Source organism: Camelus ferus, chromosome 18 (assembly GCF_009834535.1).
Source record: "Camelus ferus isolate YT-003-E chromosome 18, BCGSAC_Cfer_1.0, whole genome shotgun sequence".
NCBI lineage: Eukaryota > Metazoa > Chordata > Mammalia > Artiodactyla > Camelidae > Camelus > Camelus ferus.
Window position 1 is genome coordinate 17,575,181 of NC_045713.1, and position 23,069 is coordinate 17,598,249.

The following is a 23,069-nucleotide window of genomic DNA, read 5'->3' on the forward strand; positions in this document are numbered from 1 at the left end:
ATGCTGCCAGAAGCCCCAGTGTCCTGAAAGCTGAGTTAGTGCCCCACACTGTTTGGACCCCTTATTCTGGCTCATGTGTGGTCCAGGTGGGTCCTGGAAGGAGGGTTGGGAATTTTAAGATGGTCCCAGTAAACTTCATCTCTTGATGTAACTCCCATGTAACTGTGGCTGAATTGATGCTACCCAGGTGAGCTTAATCTAATCACACAAGCCCTTTAAAAGCAGAGTTTCTGGGGCAAGGGTATGGCTCAGCGGTAGAGTGGGTGCTTAGCATGCCCAGGTCCTGGGTTCAATCCCCAGTACTGCTATTAAAATAAACAAACAAACCTAATTACCTTCCTTCCCACCAAAAAAGCAGGGTTTCTTTTTCTGGTAGTGGAAAAGGAAGTGACAGATTGCCCCCTTTATCGAACTCCAGCCAGGCTCCTCGGACCTCTCTTCTTGACATCTCACCTTTGGCCTATAGAGACTTAAACAAACATGCTTATAGTTTCCAACAGCTCTGGGCTGCTTCCCTAGTTTGACCCCAGCGCCCCTTAAAGTGGCTGCCCGAGGAAACCCAAGAATTGACTGTTTGCTCTGGTCAACATCTGAAGCCAGGGCCCCGGTCTCCCAGCCTCTATGGGAGGACCAGAGCCTAACACTGGTCATTGCCAACAAGCAGACATGGCCGGCCTCACTGCATTTATACCAGCTGATCCTCAGCCATTTCTCACTACCCTGACTCTACTGAGTCCCCACTCAGAAGTTGAGTTCAGTTCTGTTGGACTCTTTCCCCTGTTGTCGTTACTGATTAGAATCTGTCCTCATCACTTAAACGAGCGTCCAGCTTTGTTCATCTTTGACGGAAGTCAGACAGATTCCAAGGGAGAGTGATTCAACACACTGGTGCTGGTTTGAAGGTGGTGAGGAATGGGGGGTGGGTCTCTGCAAGCTGAGAGCAGCCTCCAGCTGAGACTTAGCAACAAAATGGGGAACTTAGTCTCAGGAATTGAAATCTGCCACTGAATATTCTTGGACGTGGATGCTTTCTACACTCTCTAGATAAGAACCCAGCCAACATTTTGATTTCGGCCTCATAATATTTTGAGCAGAAAACTCAGTCAAGCCTGCCCAGAGTTCTGACCTATGGAAATCTGAGCTAATGAATGGCTGCTGTTTTAAACTGCTAAATTTGTGGTAACCTGTTACAAGCAATTGAAAAGGAACACCCTTTGTTTGACCCAGCAATCCCACTTCTAAAAATTTGTCCTAAAGATATACCGTCAATAATATGAAAATACATGTATAGGTTATTTACTGCAATCTTATTTTTAACTGCAAAATACTGGAAATCACCTAAATGTCCAAGCAGAGGAGATGGGTTGACAAAACTGTCGTATACTGTGCAGCTAATGGAGTGAAAAGAATGAGGAAGATTTCTGTGAACTGATATGGAATGATTTCCAGAAAGCGGAGAAATTAAATTGCAGAAAAAGCATATTATAAAGAAAAACCCTATTGTTTTCCTTAACACTACACACAGTGCTCTGAAAATGTCTGTACCCCAAATACATGGTTGTTTTCCCCACACCAAGCAATTGTGCAACACCAGCTGAGTGTATACAGTTTATCTCAATTCTGACACTGTCTATCGGGAGAGAGAACCATGGCCCACAGGATAAGGGCTCAGCTCCACAAGACTGCCCTCATCTTAGTCAATTGCAAATCCAGGTTGTTACTGATGCTTCTGACGGCTGGCTATAAATTGGGGGTTCCCAGGCCCCTCACCTCAGGTTCGATTAATTTGTTAGAGTAGCTCACAGAACTTATAGAAACATTTACTTATGTTTACCAGTTTGTTGTAAAGGATATGATAAAAGATCCAGATGAACAACCAAATGAAGAGGTACACAGGGTGGGGTCCGGAAGAGCCCCCAGCACAGGAGCTTCTGTCTGCATGGAATTGGGGTGCACCACCCTCCCAACATGTGGATGCACTGACCAAAAGGGAAGCTCATCAAATCTTCTTGTTCAGGGTTTTTGTCGAGCTTGAACTCCAGTCCCTCCCCCTCATCTTCCCAGAGGTTGGTGGGTGTGGCTGAAAAATTTCTACCCTCTAATCACTCCTTGGGGACCAGCCCTATTCTGAGACCATCTGGGCTCCACACTGTCACCTCATTTGTGGCTCCTGATGAGCAACTGAAGACAATCACATCACTCAGGACATGCCAAGGGCTTCAGGAGCTCTGTGTCAGGACCCAGGGACAAAAACTAAGTATATTTCTATCACATATATTTAGCATGCTATAGTTTGCAGTTGGTTACCTATAAGAGGTGGAGGAGAAGAAGCAGAAGTGATATTTCTCTGAGCATAACTTTTTGTATAGTTTTGACTTTTGAAAATATGACAATATCCCACATATTCAAAAGTAAAATTAGATCAATAGAATGGAAGCAAGCTGGAACAGTGGAACTAACCATATTTCAAATAAATGCCATAACCACACCCAAAGGGCAAGAAATTCAAGTAACAAAGTATTTAACTACATACCTTGGCTAGGGGCAGGAGGTGTGTGTGTTGTGGGGACAGGGCCGGTAGAGAATTGGAAACAAATCCTAAACTCTTTTTAGTAGGTCTGCTGTTTGTAATGATGTGGGCAAAGCAATTCACAAACCATTTTAGATGTAATAAACTATTTTAGAGGTAATATAGGATTGAGTAAATATACTGATCTGGTTGGGAGCCAGGATTCTCCTTGAGGGAGAAGGGACATACAAATACGGAATGGACAAGGCAAGAAATAAGTCTGTGAGGAGGTATCAGTGTAAGTTCATGATTTCTTAAAATACAGATGCATATTTATCTTATACATATGCATGAATATGCAAATGCATATGTGTATAGGTACATGTATATACAAGCATATCCTTCCCAGCTCTGGCCATTAAAAGAGCCAAGAAGCAAAGTCACTCCAGTAGCAATGAGGACATCTAGTTCTCTGAATGTGATCTCTGATACCTTCACCACTGAAAGGAGTCAGGCTCCTCGTGGAAATGACTGAGTTCAGGGCTGGTACTAGATAGACTTGGAATCCCCTGTTATACCAGAAAGTGAGGAAGTGCCTTAAAAAACCGGAGTTATGTCACAAGGACAGAGGAGATCTCTTGAAGGGATTCCTACAGGCAGGTCTGGGACAATTTGCACACCAAAATTATTAAGTACCACATTATAAATCTATGGAAAGTATAGGAATTCATGAGTCTGTATCACGAGTCCACAGATACGTAAAAGCGGAGAAGGAAGGTTCTTGTTCCCAGGAGAATGCCGAAGGCAGAATGGAAGACGTGGAGGGAACGCTGGGGTCAGCAAATCCCTATTTTGCAACCATCATGGTAAAGATTGGATCAGGCAAGAATCATCAGTGGATGCTCAATCTGGGAGGCAGTTTTGATAAGGAACAAGATATTTGCATGGTCTCCCTGCACTGCTTATTAGTTGCAAGGGTGAAAACACCATCAATAATTAATTATATAGTGAAGAGTTCAAGGGTAAAGAGCTGTGATGTATGTAACTCACTTCAAGATGGTTTGGGGGAAACATGAGTATTTTTATATTGTGCTGTATTTATTGTATTTTTGCAACTTTTTCTAAGCTTGAAGTTATTTCTGGGTGGTTAAAAAAAGATAGCGACCACATGGAAAGTCTCTTTGAAAGTAAAACTCTTGAAGAACACAGGTTCCATCCAGGAGAGGGTTGGGGTCTGATTGAGGAGCTGGGCTAGGTGACCCCAGCTGATATGATACAAAGGCTGAATTCCAGGCAGCTGGGGTGTGTGTGGGCCTGTTGGAGATGCCCAATTGTAATTGGAGAGGTGAATGTCCACCACAAAGCCTGATCCAGTAAGGTACCCGTGACTAATGCACACACCTGGCCCTGTACATCCCCAATCTACCAGGATTAGGACACTGTCCGCCCTGGAGAGCAAGACTGCCACAGTGATTTCCAGACACAGGTTCAGGACCTTTATACCAGCCTTATGTGACCCCGATCTGCCACAGGGCCTGTTCTTGGCTCCATCCTAACCACAATGCCTCCTGTGACCTTGCCTGCATCTGGTGATTTCTCCCTCCTCCCAGCATTCAGACCATGGCTTTCCTCCAGATTTTCTAGCTCAGTGTGCCTTGCCCAGGCCCCGCTCCTTGGTCTCACTATGACTCAGGGCTCTGGCTCCCTGCCCCAGGACCCCACCCTGCCTATGTTCTGGTCCTCCCAGCTAAGGTCCCACGGGAGGAAAGCATGGGATGTTTAACCCAGAGCCTGCCAGGTTACTAAGACCCTCCACCCCTATCATTAAAAGAACAACTTGGGACTTCTGGTTCTGTGAACCCAGCTACTGACCCCAAGAAACCTGCACATACTGCTGATACATAGTGACCCGTGAAGTTGCAGGCAGGGGGTCATCTGAGTAGCTGGTACTCTCTCAGGGGACTGGCTCCTGACTGCAGAACACACCCAGCATGTCACAGCCCACAGCCCTGAAGTCAGCCTGCCCCACTCCCTCTCTAGGTCAGGGTGTTTGGGAAGCACAAAGAAGAAGCATCAGAAATAGGCTTGCTCAATAGCCCTGATGCTTGGAGTCCCAGGGTTCCAGCTAACACTTGCTTCCCAGGCACTAGCACGTAAGCTTTAGCTATGGAGTGGACAGTCTTAGAGTCTGTCCGCTCCCATTTTTACTGCTTGCTAGTCGTCCTTGTGCCATTGGTTCACCTCCTCAGCTTCAGTTTCCTCGTCTGTGACACAGGGTTAATGCCTAGTAAGCACCTAGAACATAGCTGGTGCTCAAAAGTAGCAGCCATTGACTCAAGAAAGAAACATCAATAGATGCTTATAAGAGTGAATGAAATTTTGATGAGGAAGAGAATATTTATATAACCTTAAAATATTTCTCCATAAATTACTTTTTGATTTAAAAAGGGAAAATAATGAAAGGACACTATCAAGAGAATGAAAAGACAAACCACAACTGGAAGTAAATATTTGCCAACCATGTGTTTCCTAAGAGGTTAATATCCAGAATAGATAAAGAACCTGAAACCCTGCAACTCAACAGTGAATTCAGAGAAATACAAGTGCTCAATAAGCACATGAAAAGATACTCAGCATCGCTAATCACCAGGGAAATGCAAATCAAAACCACAATGAAATACCACTTCATACCCATTAGGATGGCTATTATTGAAATAAAAACAAAAGGGAAAAAAAAATGAATGTTGGCCAAGGATGTGGAAAAACTGGAATCCAAGTGCATTGCTGGTGGGAGTATAAAATGGTGCAGCCTCTGTGGAAAAATGGGAAAGCCACTGTAGCAGTCCTATAAAAAGTGAAAAACAATTACCATATAATCGAGCAATTCCACTCCTAGACATATACTCAAAAGAGTCGAAAGCAGGGACTCAGACAGATACTTGTACACCAGTGTTCAAAGGTGGAAACAACTGAAGTATCCATCAATAGATGGATGGATCAACAAAATGTGGCATATACATACAATGGAATATTATTCAGCCATGAAAAGGAACATAATTCTGATACCTGTTACAACACGGATGACCTTTAAAACATGCTTGGTGGAACGAGGCAGACACTGAAGGACAAATAATGTATGATTCCACTTACATGGAGTACTTAGAATAGGCAAATTCATAGAGCCAGAAAGTAGAATAGGGGTTACCAGGGGCTACAGGAAGAGGGAGAATGGAGGGTACAGAGTTTTAGTTTTGAGGTAATAAAAAAAGTTCTGGAAGTATGCATGGTGATGGTTGTACAACATTGTGAATATACATTAATGCCACTGAATTGTTAATCTAAAAATGGTTTAAATGATACATTTTACATTATATATACATCTATTATATTTACATATATAGTCACAATTTATATCTATATATAGCCACAATTTTTTTTGCATAAACATTTTTTATTGAGTTACAGTCATTTTACAATGTTGTGTCAAATTCCAGTGTAGAGCACAATTTTTCAGTTATACATGAACATACATACATTCATTGTCACATTCTCTTTCACTGTGAGCCACCACAAGATCCCGTATATATTTCCCTGTGCTACTCAGTACAATCTTGTTTATCTAGTCTACATTTTGAAATCCCAGTGCCTTCCCACCTCCCGTCCCCCTGGCAACCACAAGTTTGTATTCTATGTTTATGAGTCTGTTTCTGTTTTGTATTTTTGGTTTCTGTTTTTGGGGTTTTTTTTAGATTTTGCATATGAGCAATCTCATATGGTATTTTTCTTTCTCTTTCTGGCTTACTTCACTTAGAATGACATTCTCCAGTAACATCCATGTTGCTGCAAATGGCGTCATGCTGTCGGTTTTTATGGCTGAATACTATTCCATTATATAAATATACCACAACTTCTTTATCCAGTCATCTGCTGATGGACATTTAGGCTGTTTCCATGCCTTGGCTATTGTAAATAGTGCTGCTGTGAACATTAGGGTGCAGGTGTCATTTTGAAGTAGGGTCCCTTCTGGATATATGCCCAGGAGCAGGATTCCTGGGTCATGTGGTAAGTCTATTCCTAGTCTTTTGAGGAATCTCCATACAGTTTTCCACAGTGGCTACACCAAACGCATTCCCACCAGCAGTGTATGAGGGTCCCCCTTTCTCCACAGCCTCTCCAGCATGTCATTTGTGGACTTTTGAATGATTACAGCCACAATTTTTAAAACATGAGCAAGGGGTGCTAAGGTCTGAAGCAATGTGGGTCCCTGTGAACCCTCAAAACTAACTGGTGGGGGCTGGCTTGACAGTGCCCCACACTGAGAAGACACCACTGGGAGTAAGATCAAAATTGAGCAGAGTAGAGACAGTAGAGACAAAGAAAGAAAAGATCAAAAATCAGGGTCTTAAAGAGCTAGACAGTAATATTTTTGCCTTGTAGGCTATAGGGTCCATGTTGCAAATCCTCAGTTTTGCTGATTTGGCCAGAGAGCAGCCGTAGACAATATGTAAATGATCTTGCAGGGCTGTGTTCCAGTAAAACTTTATTTACAAAAAAACAGGTGGCCTTTGCCAATCCTTGGTCTAAATAAAAGGGTGGGAGGGGAACAGCGTTGTCAAGCTATCGTATTTTTGAAAACAACAAAAGAGGGAGCTCTGTGAAGTTAGAAAAGCCATCCTGAACCACACAACTACTTCTAAAAGTTCCAGAAAACTAATTTCACTCAAAAACAAATAGCAGAAAATTACTGAAGTCAAATCCAACAGAGTTAGAAAGAGAAAAAGAGCAAAATAACATTTCCGTAAGAGATGATAGCACACCAGAAATGCATACACAGAAGAGCTCAAATCGAAACCTCCTATTGTAAAACTAGCTAAAAACTATTAAGAAAATGGTACAAGACATAAAAGAATCACAGTCAATGAAATTAGAAAAACTCAGAAATGAGTAAAGAATTAGAAGTAAAAGGAGGAAAAAATGAAGACTAAATTAGAAGAAATGCAAGAGTAAATAAACACAATAACAAATGTCTCAAGGAAAATAGAAATGGAGAAAAAATTTTAAGAAATCATAGGAAAGAGTAAAATGATTTGAATGAAAATGACAAATACAGAAGATAGGCAAAGAAGAACCAATATAGAAGTCTCTGAAGTAGGGAACCAGAGCATGTGAACAGAATAAATATAAAAATCCAGAAAATATGTAAAAATCAAGATATATGTATCTTGATATAAAATATGTATAAAATCAAGAATATATGTAAAATTAAAAATTGAAGAAATGTTCCCAAATTGAAGAAAAAAAATCTGAAACTATATATATAGTTTATATGTATGTATACTATGTACCTAAGAATACTTGACACTAGATTTTCACAGGAGGAAAAAAATCCTTTGGGTATCTAGAGGAAAGAAAAAAAAAGCAAGTGTATTATAAGAGAAACATTATGAGGATATTGCCAGATTTTTAACAGCAATACTTGATGCCAGAAGAAAACAGAGTAATAGATTTAGGTTATCCAAGGAAAAGAAAATGTGACTCAAGGACTTTCTATTCAGCAAAATGGACTTCCCAATATAAAGAGTACATACTATTATCAACATGCAAGAACTCAGGGAATATTGTTTCCATAAGCTCTTACTGATAAACCACTGAAGAAACTCTACAGGTTGAACAGCCTGGGATCTTCAACACCAAATTGTAAAAAAATGAAAGGGATGGTGAGAGATCCTGAAGATAAAGGCTTAAGAGACAGGTTAAAATAACAACAATAACAAAAATGCAAGAGTGGTAAAGGATGCACACTTGCGTAAGTAAACTATAAAGAAACCCAATGAAGCCACTGCCATAAAGGTCAGGATTGTGGATACTTTATGCAGGAGGAAGGCAGTTGTATCTGGGACACAGTCCTGGAGTGGTTGGCAAAGTTCCATTTCTTGACCTGAGTGGTAAACATAAGGGTGTTCTCCTTAGAATTCACTAAACTATGAATGCTAATTTTGAATTCTTTATAATCCATCTTCTTATAATTCACATAATTTATGTGGGTTTTTTTGGATCTGTGTTTTATTTTACAATAAAAACATTAAGATTATTTAAACCAAGTCTTCTAATCATTGTTTTCCCAGAAAATTCTGCGTGAAACTAAAACAGATGTGACTTGGATAAAGGCTGGAATTAAGAGTGACTTCTAGCATGCTTAGCATGTACGAGGTCCTGGGTTCAATCTCCAGTCCCTCCATTAAAAAAAACGAATGAATAAACCTAATTACCTCCCCCTCAAAGTTAAGAAAAAAAAAAAAAGAGTGACTTCTAGATTTACCTAAAGGGGCAAGATGAGACTCACAAAAACATCACAAGGTCATGCATAGCTTAAAGCTAATAACCAACAGACCTGTCTAGTTTACAGCAAGGAGAGACTAATTCAGCCTAATGTGGTCAGGAAGGGCTTTCTGGAGAATGGAGGCGATGTGCCAAATCTCGGGTTAGAATTTGGATATTTGAAGAAGGCACAGAGTACAAGCAGAAGGCATAGTATACACAAAAACATAGAGATGGGAAAACACAAAATATTCTCAAAGATTGTTCTTTCCTTCACTAATTTTACTCATTCTTCCGGTCCAATACTACTTTTCTCAGAGAACCTTTCCTGATTCTGCCAGACTAGATCAGGTTCTCTGTGACATGCTCTCTTGGCTCATTCTCATTTCTAACTCAAGCTATAGTTGTAATTAAATAATGGACTGTGAAATTGATCAGTTAGCATCTCTTCCCCTAGAACATGAAGTTTTCTGAAGGCAGGGATTCTGGATGACAGTCACATCATTTCCCCACTGCCCAGGCCTCAGCTTTGCATAGTAGACACTCAAAAATGTGTTGAGTAAATGAATGAGTGGATCCATTTGGCTGGAAGGAGAGTTGTGCAGGAGACTAACACAGTTAGAAATTTTATTGGGAACCAGATTGTGAATGACCTAGAATGTTAGGGTTAAATGCTTAGATCCTTCTCCCCCTTCTCTTATTTCTCCTCCTCCTTCTTCCTCTCTCTCTTTTTTTTTTTTATATTTAAATAACAGAAATTTATTGTCTCCGTTCTGGAGCCCAGAAGTCTGAAATCAATTACATTCACCAGTTTACAAGTGTCAGCGGGGCTGGTTCCTGCTGAGAGCTGTTCCAGGTCTCTCTCCTTGGCTGTCCATGGCCGTCTTCTGCATGTGTCTCTTCAGATTGTTTTCTTTCTAAGTGTATCTCTCTGTGACCAAATTTCCCATTTTGTACGGATACCAGTCACACTGGATTAGAGCCCACCCAAATGACCCCATTTTAACTTGATTACTTCTGTAAAAAAAAACAAACAAAAAAAACCCCAGAACCCTATGTCCAAAATCAGGTCACACTCTGAGGTATGGGGGGTTAGGACTCCAACATTTGTTTTTTTTGTGGGGCACACAATGCAATCCATATAACATAGCTAACTCTTACTCAGCATCTAAGACAACTCAGGGGTTTTGTTTATTATACATAGATTTCTGTGAAACTTCCTCTTTCCTTCCTGAGCAATCTCCATGTTACATGCCTTCCCAATGTGTTTCCACAGTATTTCTTTCTTCTCTCTTTATATTTATTAAGCAGTATTATAAGAGCCTGCATGTTGTCTCTTAGTGGACTTGAGTGCTTTCAAAAGCAAAGATACTCTTGATTATCTGTGTATTTCATATGCCTAGAACCGTTTTTAGAATGAATGATACAACGATCTGTATTTTCCTAAATCTTAATTTACCTTGGTCACAACATTAAAATAGCTTTAATATTTTTCAAAGAAACATGTGTTGCTAATTAATATACAAAGTTTTACTTTTTAATATTATTTAGGTAAACAGTATAACATATTCTAAAAAAAATCAGAATATTGAACTTCATATTCTTAAGTAACAAGATGTCAATCTTAATTCAACGGTATGTTCTCTGTAGTGGTTTTCAAAATATACCCACAGCAATGTGACCCTGTTTTGAAGAAAATCTGAAGCATGACTGGTCTGACTTTACTGGAAAGGGTGCCTGTAGTCCTACCCTTCTGTTTGCCACCGAGACACACGATTTGGCTTCTAAAGTTCTCAGTAATTCAAGGGTTGAATGGAATACAGTGTAAAAATCACTAATCTATAGCACAAAATGAAGACTAAATACATACTGCTTTCTAAAAATTCTGGTTTCCTCTATTAACCAAAAAAATCATAATCCCTGAATTTTAGTCTGTATGTTTTTGCTTCAATACTTAACCTTCTATTGTCACGACAGCAGAAAATGTCTGTACGTATGCAGTTCAGAATTTTCAGCTGCCACAATTTAAAACAATGGAATGGTACTCATTAAACTACTGGAACAAAGGAACACATCTTGGTTTTGTAATAAGAATAAGTGTTTTCTCTCAGTTCCAGGAGGATTAATGCCAAAGTGGCACTCAATTTTAACTACACCAATATTACTGTTTAACCTATCTTGCTCTTTCTGCCTTCCATACCCTGGTTTTCTGAAAATAAATTTTTATTGGGGATAATAATAATATATATATATATATATATATATATATCATGCATGAGGTCCTGGATTCAATCTCCAATCCCTCCATTAAAAAAACAAATGAGTAAATAAACCTAATTACCTCCCCCTCAAAGTTAAAAAAAAAAAGTGACTTCTAGACTTACCTAAAAGGGCAAGAATAAGAGTTTTCTCTCAGTTCTCAGTATGTGTGTATATATATATATATATATATACACACACACAGATATATATATACACATAGTTTATTTACCATTTTAACCATTTTTAAGTGTATAGTTCAGTGGCATTAAGTCCATTCACATTGTTGTGTAAACATCACTACCATCATCTCCAGAACTTTTTCATCTTCCCAAACTAAAACTCGGTACTCATGAAAACAGTAACTCCCAGTTTCCCTCTCTGCTCAGCCCCTGGCACCAACCATTCTACTTTCTGCCTTTCTGAATTTGACAGTTCTAGGTATCTGATGTAAGTCCTTTTGTGTCTGGCTTATTTCACTTAGCATAATGTCTTCAAGTTTCAATCATGTAGCATCTGTAAGAATTTTATTCTTTCTAAAGCTGAATATATATATTCAGCTTTGAATTTGGTTGGCCCTTGAACAATGCAGGGGTTTGGGTGCAGACACCACCCCACAGTAAAAAATCCATATACATACCAGGTGGAAATCAAGTCTGAGATGATCAGCCTCTACTCAGGCAAATTCTCAGTCACCTGCAAGCCTGTGAAGCAGGGCTGGCCTGGCATCACTTCCTCTGCCTCAAGTAGCCTGCTGGCCAATACAGGCACAGACTTCTCTAACAAAGAAAACCAAACAAACAAAAAAGGAAAATCCACATATAACTTTTTACTTCCCCAAAACTTAACTACTAATAGCCTACTGTTGACCTTACTGATCAACATTTGATTAACACATACTTTTGTATGTTGTACATATTATATACTGTATTCTTACAATAAAGCAAGCTAGAGAAATGTTATTAAGAAAATCATAAGGAACAGAAAATTTATTTACAGTACTGTACTGTACTTGTCAATACTGTAAGTTTACATCATCTGTTTACAAGACGAATTGTCTGACAATACCTCTATCAATATTGTCTTATATGATACAAAACACTGTGTATGTTATATGTATTACTAACACTAGACATCAAAAATGAAAAATGTGAAAAATAAATTTATATTTATTTACATGTATAATAATAACAAATGATTGCTTTATGGTGGCCTAGTGTTATTGGTAGGATTGCTTCACAGTAGCCTTCTCTATATACTCGTGAATCAATCATAATTTTTATGACATACAGTATCATAGTCACATAATTGGAAACACTGTTATCTTTTTTTAAAGACCCATTTACCTGTGATGATAGGCTGATATGCAATTTCTCCAACTATGAGGGGAGGCATACTATAATTCTTTGAAAGCAAAGTTATAAAAAAGTAAGAAAACTAACCACATTAATTTTATATTAAATTATCACTCACTTTATGCTTATGTAAGGACAGGCTAGTATCTACATATATTTTATGCATTCATGACATACCTTTTCTTAAATTTTTCAACATGTCTCGGCTATGCGGTACATCTGCAAGTTTTTTCAAATTATTGCAAATCTCAAAAAAATTTCCAACATATGTATTAAAAAAACCTACATATAAGTGGACCCACATAATTCAAACCCATGTAGTTCAAGGCCAACTACAATTTCAATAGTTTTGAAATATATTAAGACTTGTTTTGTGGCCTAACCTATGGTCTTTACTGGAGAATGTTCCATGTGTACTTGAGAAAGTGTATTCTGCTGTTGTTGGGTAGAGTGTCTGTGTCTGTTAGTTCCAATTGGTTTATAGTATTGCTCAGGTCCTTTATTTCCTTATTGATTCTGTTTGGTTGTCCTATCACTGAAGCTGGTGTACACAGAAACTAACACAATATTATAAACTGATTATACCTCAATTTAAAAAAAAAGCAAATATGAGGAAATGGAGGTGCAAAAAAAGAGTGGTACTGAAATCTATTATTGTAAAGCAATGTATTTCTCCCTTCAATTCTGTCATTTTTATTTCAAATATTTTAATGGTCTTATTACATATTTTTTATTATATTTTCTTGCTGTATTAAACTTTCTATATCTTTGTTAAAATTTAAAGTCTATTTTGTCTCATTGGTATATTTACTCCTGCTCTCTTTTGGTTACTATTTGCATGAAATGTCTTTTTCCAGCCTTTCACTTTCTATCTGTTTGGGCCCTTATATCTCAAGTGAGTCTCTTGTAAATAGCATATAGTTGGACCATGTTTTTTAAGTCTATTCTGTTGATCTATGACTTTTGATTGGGAAGTTTAATCTGTTTCCATTTAAAGTAATTACTTATAGGGAAAGACTTACTTTTGCCATTTTGTTACTTGGTTTTCTGTATGTTTAATACTTTTTTTGTCTCTCATTTCTTCCATTACTATCTTTTTGTTTAGTTGATTTTTTTTATTGTGACATGTTTTAATTCTCTCATTTCCTTTTGTGCATATTCTAGATATTTTCTTTGTGGTTATCTTGGGGATTATATGTAACATACTAAAGTTGTAATAATCTATTATTTATTGATACAAACTTAAATCACATATAAAAACACTCTTGTGCAGCTCTGCCCCCCTCCTTTATGCTACTGATGTCACAAATTTATATAATGGGTACCATTTAACAAAGATTTATATTTTTTTATGCTTTTCTCTTTTAAAGCTTGTAAAAGAATAAAAAATGAAGTTATGAAACAAAATTATAATAATACGTTTTTATTCATCCATGTTTATTTGCCTTTATTGGAGATCCTTACATCTTCATAGGACTTTGAGTTACTCTTCAGAGTATAAGACATTCTTGAAAAAGGCAAAAGTATGGAGGCAGTGAAAAGATCAGTGGTTGCCAGAGATGCAGAAGAAGGGAAGGAGATATGAGTAGGTAGAGCACAAGGTATTTTTAGGGTATTGAAAATATTCTGATACTGTAATGGTGTTATATATAACATTATGTATATAATATTATGTACTTGTCAAAATCCATTCTGTGTATTACTGTACTTTCTAATGTACAACACAAAGAACGAACCTAATGTAAACTATGGACTTTAAGTATCAATACTAGTTCATCAGCTTTAACAATGTACCACACTGATGCAAGAGATGTGAACAGGGGAAACTGCTGTGGGGGGGCTAAGGACTATAGAGGAACTCTGTACTTCCTGCTCAATTTCTCTGTAAACCTAAAACTCCTTGAAAAAACAAAGGCTATTAATTTTTTTAAGTACAAAGGATTTTAATAAGACATTTTCCCAAAGAAGATGTACAAATGGCCAATAAGAACATGAAAAGATGTTCCACATCAATAGCTATTAGGGAAATAAAAATCAGAACCACGGTAAGATAGCACTTCACAACCACCAGGATGGCTATAATCAATAAGAGGGACAATAGCAAGTGAGGGACTGGATTCCATCTTACACTGTGGGTGGAAACATGAAATGGTACGGATACTATGGAAAATCGTTCAGTAGTTCATCAAAAAGTTAAACACAGAGTTACCATATGACCCAAGAATTCCACTCCTAGGTATATGCAAGAAAGGAAAACAGTTCACAAAAAATTTATACATGAATGTTCACAGAAGCATATTTGTAACAACCAAAGAGTAGACGCAACGCAAATGTCCACCAACTGATGAATGGATAAACAAAATGTAGTACAGCCGTTCAATGACATATTATTCAGCCATAAAAAGGAATGGTACAACATATTTGCACCTTGAAAATATGCTAAGTGAAAGAAGTCAGGATACAAAAGGCCATACACTGTATGAATTAATTTATATGAAATGTCCAGAATGGGTAAATACAGAGAAAAGTAGAAAGCAGATCAGTGGTTGCCAGGGACCATGGGAAAATGGTGATGGAGAGGGACTGCTATAAGATATGGAGCTTCTATTAGGGATGATGAAACCATTCCAGAATTAGGTACTAGTGATAATTGTACAATCTTGTGATTATACTCAGAGCCACCAAATGGCATGTGGTATGTGAATTATCTTACTTTTTTAAATATGTAAAAGGATTTCTGGGCAGTTTTGCTTCCTTTTATTCCCTTTGTTCATTATGTAATTAAATAAGGTTGACGATGCTTTTCATGGTAGGTGATCTGTTTTACAGTTTACTGAGAAATGATCTATTTACATAATGGTAATAAATTGGTTTTGGGGGGGAAATGATTTAACGAAGAATATACTAGAGGATTAATTCACTCACCTCTCACTACGGTATAAGCTCTGAAGAGCTGGTATGGTTACACAATGACTGATTAGGGAAACAGTACCCATTATTTTATAAATCAACCTTGAATAAAGAGGAAATCCTCTGAGGTGGGAGTGGGTCATACAGTAACTTTTAAGCAAAAAGAGGCAAGTAAATTATTTGGATAAACCTCTAACTGGAAGTCAACTTCATTTTTCAAGAGCTCAGTAGTACCTTGTGACAGATTGGCTTCCCCCAGTGCTGCTTCTCCCAGAGTGACTGGACTGGGTGTCAGCCTCCATGTTTGGGACATGATTTAACTGCAAATAAACATACTTTTCTTTTTAAAGAATAAAAAGAGTCACCTAGTCAAAAACTGAAACTACATAGAAGGATATAAAATGAAAAGCAAGTCTCTTAGACTCCCCAGCTCTCCTCCCTAAATGTGATCTTGGTTACGTTTCTTATGTAAATTACAACTTTTTCCTTCTGACATGTTGATTATTAATGTGACAGGAATATTACACAAACTATGTTTCTTATAAAGGTTAAGTCTTCCAGAGCCTGCCTGGCTTAATCAGAAACTGAGGCTAAATTCAGGTACCAAATATAGAAACTTAAAATTTTCTTGAAATCCAACACAGAATTCAGATCTAAACAAATTCAACTTAAGGAAAAAACACCAAACATGTATGTATGTATGTACATAAATTTAAATTTACATATATATACACACACACGTGTATTTGTATGTAAGCTTGTAAGTCAGATTTCATTTTATTTCTTTCTACCCATGGCAAAACAAACTCTTCAAAGATTTATAAAAACAGCACAAGTTGGCAGTCACCTGAGAACAATTTATTATTAACTAATTTAGCCATAAATCCACCAAGAAAAAGTACCTAACACACTCAAGGTCAAAATGAAACAACAATGTCATAAGCACATGTATGCTTTGACAAACCAACAGCTCCTGGTAAAATTCCCAATACTCAAGAGCGATTTCAAAATAAATGCCCTGTTAATGTGAATGTTGCCTAAGCAGATCAACTGATCCTTAACGTAACTGCGACTGACTGGGGTGGTGGGGAGGCTCAAATAACCGGTGAGTTGCAGGGGGTGGGAAGTAATCCAATTAACAGAGCACTGAAAATATGTAATCTTACAACAAAATGAATACCAATTTGAAAAATTAATGTCTATGGGCATTTTCTTCCCCAAATAGGGAACAAAGTGAATGGGGAAAATTAATTTTTAACAATATTCCTAGGACCTAAGGCAACCACATGTCTGGAGCTATTAAACTCTCCAAAGCCTGAATATTAATAAGTTCTTCACATGGTAATTATTCTACCATGTTAAATTCAAAAAAACTAATGCAACCTTGGAACAGCCAACAAGTTCAAAATTCTTATTAACCTCGAGAGTTCTTCATATTCTGTCCATGAAAAGAGCTACATAATTGTGCCCTTTTTAAAAATGCAAACAATTTGCCTGTTGTGCAAATAAAGCTCACCTGGCCTCAAGGGGGGCAGCACTTGTCACGGGGCAGGAAACTGAAGATGATCAGAAAGGCAGGCGACGCTGTATTTCTGCTGCCACTGTCATTCAGTCTGGAGCGCCTCTTTTCAACTGAAGTGAGCTGGTGCCCTAACTTTTAAGACTAACTAGCGAGCCGATAAACAAAGCTCATGCCAGCAGAGGAAAGGAGCCTTTAGACCCAATGAAGGGCTGGCCAGGTCGTTCTTTTCTTATCTCTGCTATTTTCAAGGAAAAAAGTCCTCTAAGGTGAGCCAAGTTCAGTGTCTCATTTTAACTTAGAGCAACTATTTGCGGCTTTGGGAGTTTTTAGCCATCTAGCTGGATTCTTATAACTCAGTTCTCATCCCAACAGGGCTCTTCCCCCTGCTTGGGAAGTTCCTGGGGAAGCAGATGAAACTAATTAGGATGCAGCCCATCAAAAGCAACACAAGTATTTTAGCAGCTGTGTGCAGGGACCTTCCCACAACTGTGGCAAAGGCCACAGAAGAAATGCTTTTACCACAGAGGGTTCCACAGTCATTGTCCTCTTCAACGCTGTCCTCCTCTCTTAAGTTTTCTGCCCTGACAATCTCAGCCTGTCTTCCACATGATCCTTCTCCCAGAGGTACAAGGATTTCTTTTTAGCTTATTTCTGAGAAGGGCTTATTTCTGTGGTTTACCCAACTAACCAAGAAATCAGGCCTGTTGAAGGTAAAACCAAATAAACAATCCTCTGAACATCTGGGAAACAGCTGGTGGGCCTTTCAACTTCACGGGACACTTGGGCCAGCTGTGCTCTTCTACGCTGGATCCTCTTCATCCATTGTCACATCATTGTTGGTGTTTTTCTTCTGCTCTGCCTCTGGGCCTGCAGGGAGAATGCTTGTGACGGTCTGGAGCAGAGCTTCGATCTGCTCCTCTGTCAGCCGTTCTTCACTCTCCTCCACCATCTGCAGAAGGAAGGAAAACCCTCCAGGAGTTACAAAGGAGCCTCACAGGCTGGGTCCACCCCCCAACTCCTTGCCCATGTTGTTCCTGGTCCCAGCCCAGCTCCTCAGCACAGAGCTTGGGGCCTGGCTCCTGAGCCACCCTAGGTCTCCAGGTCCTCTCCGTCCTGGCTCCACGGGAGGGAGAAGCCAGCTCAAATTCCAGGGTAAGCCACTGGGACTGCTCCAAACAGGTCAGTGAGAAAAACGAGCTGCAGGTTAGCATCTTCTCTTAAAGAGAAAGCAAACCCTAACAGTTCTATACTCATCCACATACACACAGGAACATGCTGTATACGCAAAGGAAACTCACCTCTGGGGAGTGAAATGGCATTTTATACACTTCTGTATCTCGCAACAAGCACATCTGTAACTTATGAACTGTATCCACAACTCATCTGATGACTGCCCACTATGTGCCCAATAGCTCACAAATTTTCTCTAACCGTCAGTACCACCACCACTAACGACAGCCCTTTAGGGAGCTCCTGTGCCTGGTGCTACACCTTGCACTTCATACCCACTCTCTCTCTTAACCCTCAGGACAAGCCTGGCAGAGGGCAGAACTAGACCCCCATGCCCAGCCTGCCCCTTTCTAACACCTACTATCTAACACACCATGTGGCCTTGGTCATCTCCTGGGAATGCAGAACAGGAGTCTGATGAGTGATGGCTGAGAAACAATCTCCCACTGCCCCATCAAAGGTCCACTTAGAGCCCAGTTTCTGACATGGTCCTGGACATCTGAACACACAGATGATATCCACAATCATAGGCCAGTTTTCTTAGCCTCACCTTTAATTCTCAGTATGTTAATAAATACAAACATAATGTCATCAACCACCTTTGTAAAAGCAGTATGCAGGCAGTCAAATCACTTAACCACACTCACTTGGTGGCATCAGCCATCTATCAAAAACAGCTGTCTCAGCTAAAGGTGTCCAGGGGTCCTATTCTATGGCATTTCCCACAAAAATCTCTGAAATCTGGCAACTGAGACCAAAAGGAGTTCCAGAAAGAAATCCTGGCAAATTTGAGTAAAGCAAGATGACAAGCTAGACTTAGGAACTTCGGTCTGACTGCCTCACTTTACAAACAACAGTACAGAAGCTAAAGAAGCCAGATGACAGGCCCAAGATCAAACTCCTGGCAAAACACCGGTCTCTTCATTCATCTCAGTCCAAAAATGTTTCTACAACTAGAAAACAATCCTGGGTGTTCCAGAGTAGAGAAGATCCAAAGTGAACCAATGGGGCGGCTTCCCGTCATGTTTTGAAATAAAACCACCATATTCTAAAGATTCAAAGGCTCCAAGTAACTCCTCTACTGAACAAGAAACAATCCTCAAGAACCAACTTTTAAAATCAGGCATGTAAAATGAGGGTCCGTAGGAAATAATCTAACATACACTGCCTCTAAAGAATGAAGGAGGAAGGAGAGATATATCTGACTTGATTATTTAATCTTGAGGAAAAAATGATCTCCATTTGAGAGAAGAATGTCTCCAAGTTTATGAATGACTGGCACACACAGCTGATGATGAACTTTTCCTGCCTCAGGGGAAGAGGGTGAAGGGGACCGAGACTATCGTTAGAACAGCGACAACCTCCCACCAGTATCTGCAACGTGTTCCACAGTTTATGAGGGGTTTTCCTGGAATCACTGCCCCCAGAGCTTCTCAAGGATGCTGTACCTAAAGTCAGGACAGTTTACAGATGAAAACATGGAGGCTCAGCACTGTAAGGAAAAATGTGATCTGGGTCTCACAGGAAGTAGAGCAAGGTCTTCTGACTTCGAATCCCAGCTTTTTCTAGAACACCATGGCCTCCAGTAGGTTTCCATCATTTCCTCTCTCAGAGAAACTGTACCACAGACTTGAAAGGGTTTGGTTATATGACCTCAGAGGGGCCTTATCTTTTAGAAAACCAAACAGAGAGAACTTCAACAGGCCACTGTCTTGCAGCCTAACCTCTGGGTTTGGCAGATCAGGTTTCAGGTAGGTATGATCTTGGCAACAGGGCTAATAAGCTTTACTAATTTTCCCAAATTTGCCAAGAGCAGGAGCTATAACAGCACACAATCCTCAGGGACAATTATAGTTAGGAAATGTTCTTTTCAACCCAAGATTCCTAGTCACAGAAAGAAAATCCAAGCTGCATTAAACAAAATGAGATATACACAAGAAAGAAACTTGCAGAAACCAAAAACTTACTAACCCCTCTTGGATCACTAGAGTAAAAAATAACTACATTACTCCTCACCTTTTCTTTCCAACACAGAAGAAACAGAACCCAAATTAAAAAATACAAAGCACCATTCAACATTCCCAGACATCAGAGGGTTCAAGCTGTTCAGAATATAAGGGCAAATGAGATGTAAACATACAAAGTATTTGCAGATGGGTCAACCTGAACGATGCACTTTTATCATATACGAAGACCGTACTGGTTCCCAGGGGCTGTCAGATTGGGCTGCTGTATTGCAGAAATTGTTGTTTCTTTCTCTTTTTTTTTAATGAGGGGGAGGTAATTAGGTTTATTTATTTATTTACATTTGGAGGAGGTACTGGGGATTGAACCCAGGACCTTGTGCGTGCTAAGCATGCGCTCCACCATTTGGGCTGTACCCTCCCCCGGGCCGTTTCTCATTCTAACCTGCCAAGACTAGCCTCCTATTTTCCTCAAAACAACTCAAAATGTAATAGCAACAGACACTTCTAGCTATTTGACCCAGAACAGTTCACTTAACCTCTATAATTTTCAACTTTCTCTAAAGTAAAACGAAAGCAATGCCTATAGTAAGGACCAATATAGTAAGGACACTATAGTGTCTTGTAAGCCATAAAACTATATAATTCAAGACTTTTCTATAATCACTAAATTATAACAGGCACAGATGGGACTGCTGTTCAAGACAGTGGCCTGTGCGGCCATGAGGCTCACCGTCCTGTCTTCGGGCCAGAGGGCTTTGTCAGCGACAAACGCCCCAAGTGAACGCACAGCAGGGCATGGTGGAAGTCACAGAGCTGGGTGGCTTCCTACATTCCTCACACACAGCAGGCAGGCAGCTGTGGATCTGAGGATCACAGCAAACCACGGCTGAGGTAAAACTAAAAAAGAGCAGCTTCAGCCTCCAAAACTGAATACTAAATAAATCTTGGGTGCTGGGATTACTCCTGAACCCAGGGAGAAGAAATGACTGTAAGGTTAACATGGGGAAGTTCTCAAGTCCTTTGTACTTTCCACTCTAGTGAAAACCTCACTTCTTAGCCCTCTCTGGTGAGAAGGGACACCGCTACAAACCTTGATAAATGATTTGCTACCCTTTGAAGCCAAATCTCAGGCTGGGAAAAATCTGGCTATAAAGTGGTCCCACTTCTGGGGAACAACATACCTAGTTTTTATCAAAGCCTACCTACCTGTGGAAAGGAGAAGAGAATACACAGTCAGAGGGGATGCCACACACACCTTTCTTCTCACCACTCGAAAGCACATGGCTTGGAGGAACAGAGGAAGGCTTCTGAATCAGACTGCCCCACTCAGCCACTTGCCAGCCAAGACCACGGTGAGGGCATTAAAGGTGACATACACAAAGCCCCTGGCACTAAGTCTGGCACAGAGTAGGCAATCTTAATAGCAGCTAATCTTACCAAGTAATGAGAGCTTTCTACAGGCCCTGGGATGAGGTCACGCTAATCCTCCTCCTGATCTCTCCTCTCCATCTGTCGTTAAGCCATGAATAACATATGCTGCTGATTAAAGTCGAGGAGACACGACATGTGATCTTTAACTCAGAGGGACAGGGATTAGTTTCTTGCTGTTTTGTTTGTTTTTTCTCTTTTCTAAGCTGAATCTCTAACACAGTTGAAAGCATCAGAATAACGAGGGTACAAAAAAAAAGGATCTCTATTTAGCCTAAAGGCCAGTTCCCCCAGATAGGCACCCTTTATGGAAGGAATTTTTCTAATTTAATTTTGCATACATTTTGAAGGGCAGCTAAAACGCTGGGAAGACAATAAAAGTTTTTAGTCAAAAATTAAATAACCCATGACTCTTAAAAAAGGGGTTTTCTTTATTTTTTAAGCAACTCAAAATACCAGAGGTATTTTGGGCTATTTTCTTCCACATTTTTCTGAAGGAAATTTGACAAAGAGCTAAATACTTCTAAAACTGACTTTGGAAACTGCTTTATTCTATTTTATTAATTCTCCAGCCAGTTTTTTCACTGGCAGTTGAATGCCTTGCCTGGTATCTGTGGCTTACCAATGCTCTTGGCCCTGTACAACAGAAGGAAGCTGCCCCAGGCCGCAGAACGCCAACACAGCCACCACTCGGTTTGCACTGCTGGACCTCATCTTCACTCTGTCCTTATGCCACCTCTGCCTTCTACTCGGCAGCTTCATGTTATGACTGCGATTTAGACTTTGCAAGTGTTGAGGTTCTGGGCAATGGTTTTATGCAGGGAGACAAGGTAACAAACTTGTGGTTTTAGACAGTGAACTCTGATGGTGGTGGAGAAGATGGACAGGAGGGGGCTGGCCTGGAGGCAGAAGAACAGTGAGAGGACAACTGCCGAACTGAGAAATCATGACAGAAATTAGCGCAGTGCAGTCGGGATAGTAGAAAGCAATAGGAAACAGAAGCAAAAGGACCCAGACTGACTGAACAAGAGGTAGAAGGAAGGGAACGACTTCCGGGCTTCTAGCTTGGGAGACTGGGCCAGGAGGGTGAGAGAGACAGCGAGCACGCGGGAAAGTGCACAGGAAGAGGAGGTCGGAGGGTGGGGGCAGGGGGAGATAAACTCCAGAGTCATGTTGAATCTAATGTTTTCATGCAACATGTGGTTGGCAATAATCCCTACAGGGAAGCAATGGCCAGAAGGGCAGGGCACATCAGGGAGACAAAGAGCTGTAAGTCACAGCCCCAGACCCTACAGAAGGAATTAAATTTTCTCCAGTCTTTCCCTTTCCCTAAGTCCATACTAACTAGGATCAAACTGGTGAGGTTTCTCCTCACATAAAATGCGTGGTCTGACGGTCTTCTCAAGTCATGGCAGTCCCTGGCTTGTCTGTGCTCAGCCTTTATGACCCTTTCCACATCTCAGACCCAGAAACCAATCCGCCCAAGTTCAAGCCTCCTTCGCTCACCAGCTGGATCTCAACAGCAGTCACAGGCCTGTGGTTCAGCAGCTGAAGCTTTTCAGCTCTGTCAA

The 23,069-nt window shown here is 39.9% G+C and overlaps 2 protein-coding genes across 4 annotated transcripts in view; both read right to left on the reverse strand.

The window, feature by feature from the left end:
• The window catches only part of TPST1 (tyrosylprotein sulfotransferase 1), a 122,514-nt gene extending 105,514 nt beyond the window's left edge, over positions 1 to 17,000 (reverse strand). Inside the window, exon 1 of one of the 2 annotated variants that reach the window (XM_032460353.1) lies at positions 16,868 to 17,000. The gene's annotated coding sequence lies outside the window, so the exon portion shown is untranslated. The remainder of the gene's footprint in view (positions 1 to 16,867) is intronic. The other variant, XM_032460352.1, reaches the window with a different exon arrangement.
• The window catches only part of CRCP (CGRP receptor component), a 52,537-nt gene continuing 30,095 nt past the window's right edge, over positions 628 to 23,069 (reverse strand). Inside the window, exons 5-7 of one of the 2 annotated variants that reach the window (XR_004312671.1) lie at positions 23,005 to 23,062; positions 16,868 to 17,822; positions 628 to 637 (exon numbers count right to left, since the gene is read on the reverse strand). Coding sequence is in view for 1 of the 2 variants with exons in the window: in XM_014556545.2 (XP_014412031.1) it covers positions 17,673 to 17,822; positions 23,005 to 23,062 (208 nt within the window). In the remaining variant the exon portion in view is untranslated. Of the gene's footprint in view, positions 638 to 13,848; positions 17,823 to 23,004; positions 23,063 to 23,069 lie in introns of those variants that run through there. The other variant, XM_014556545.2, reaches the window with a different exon arrangement.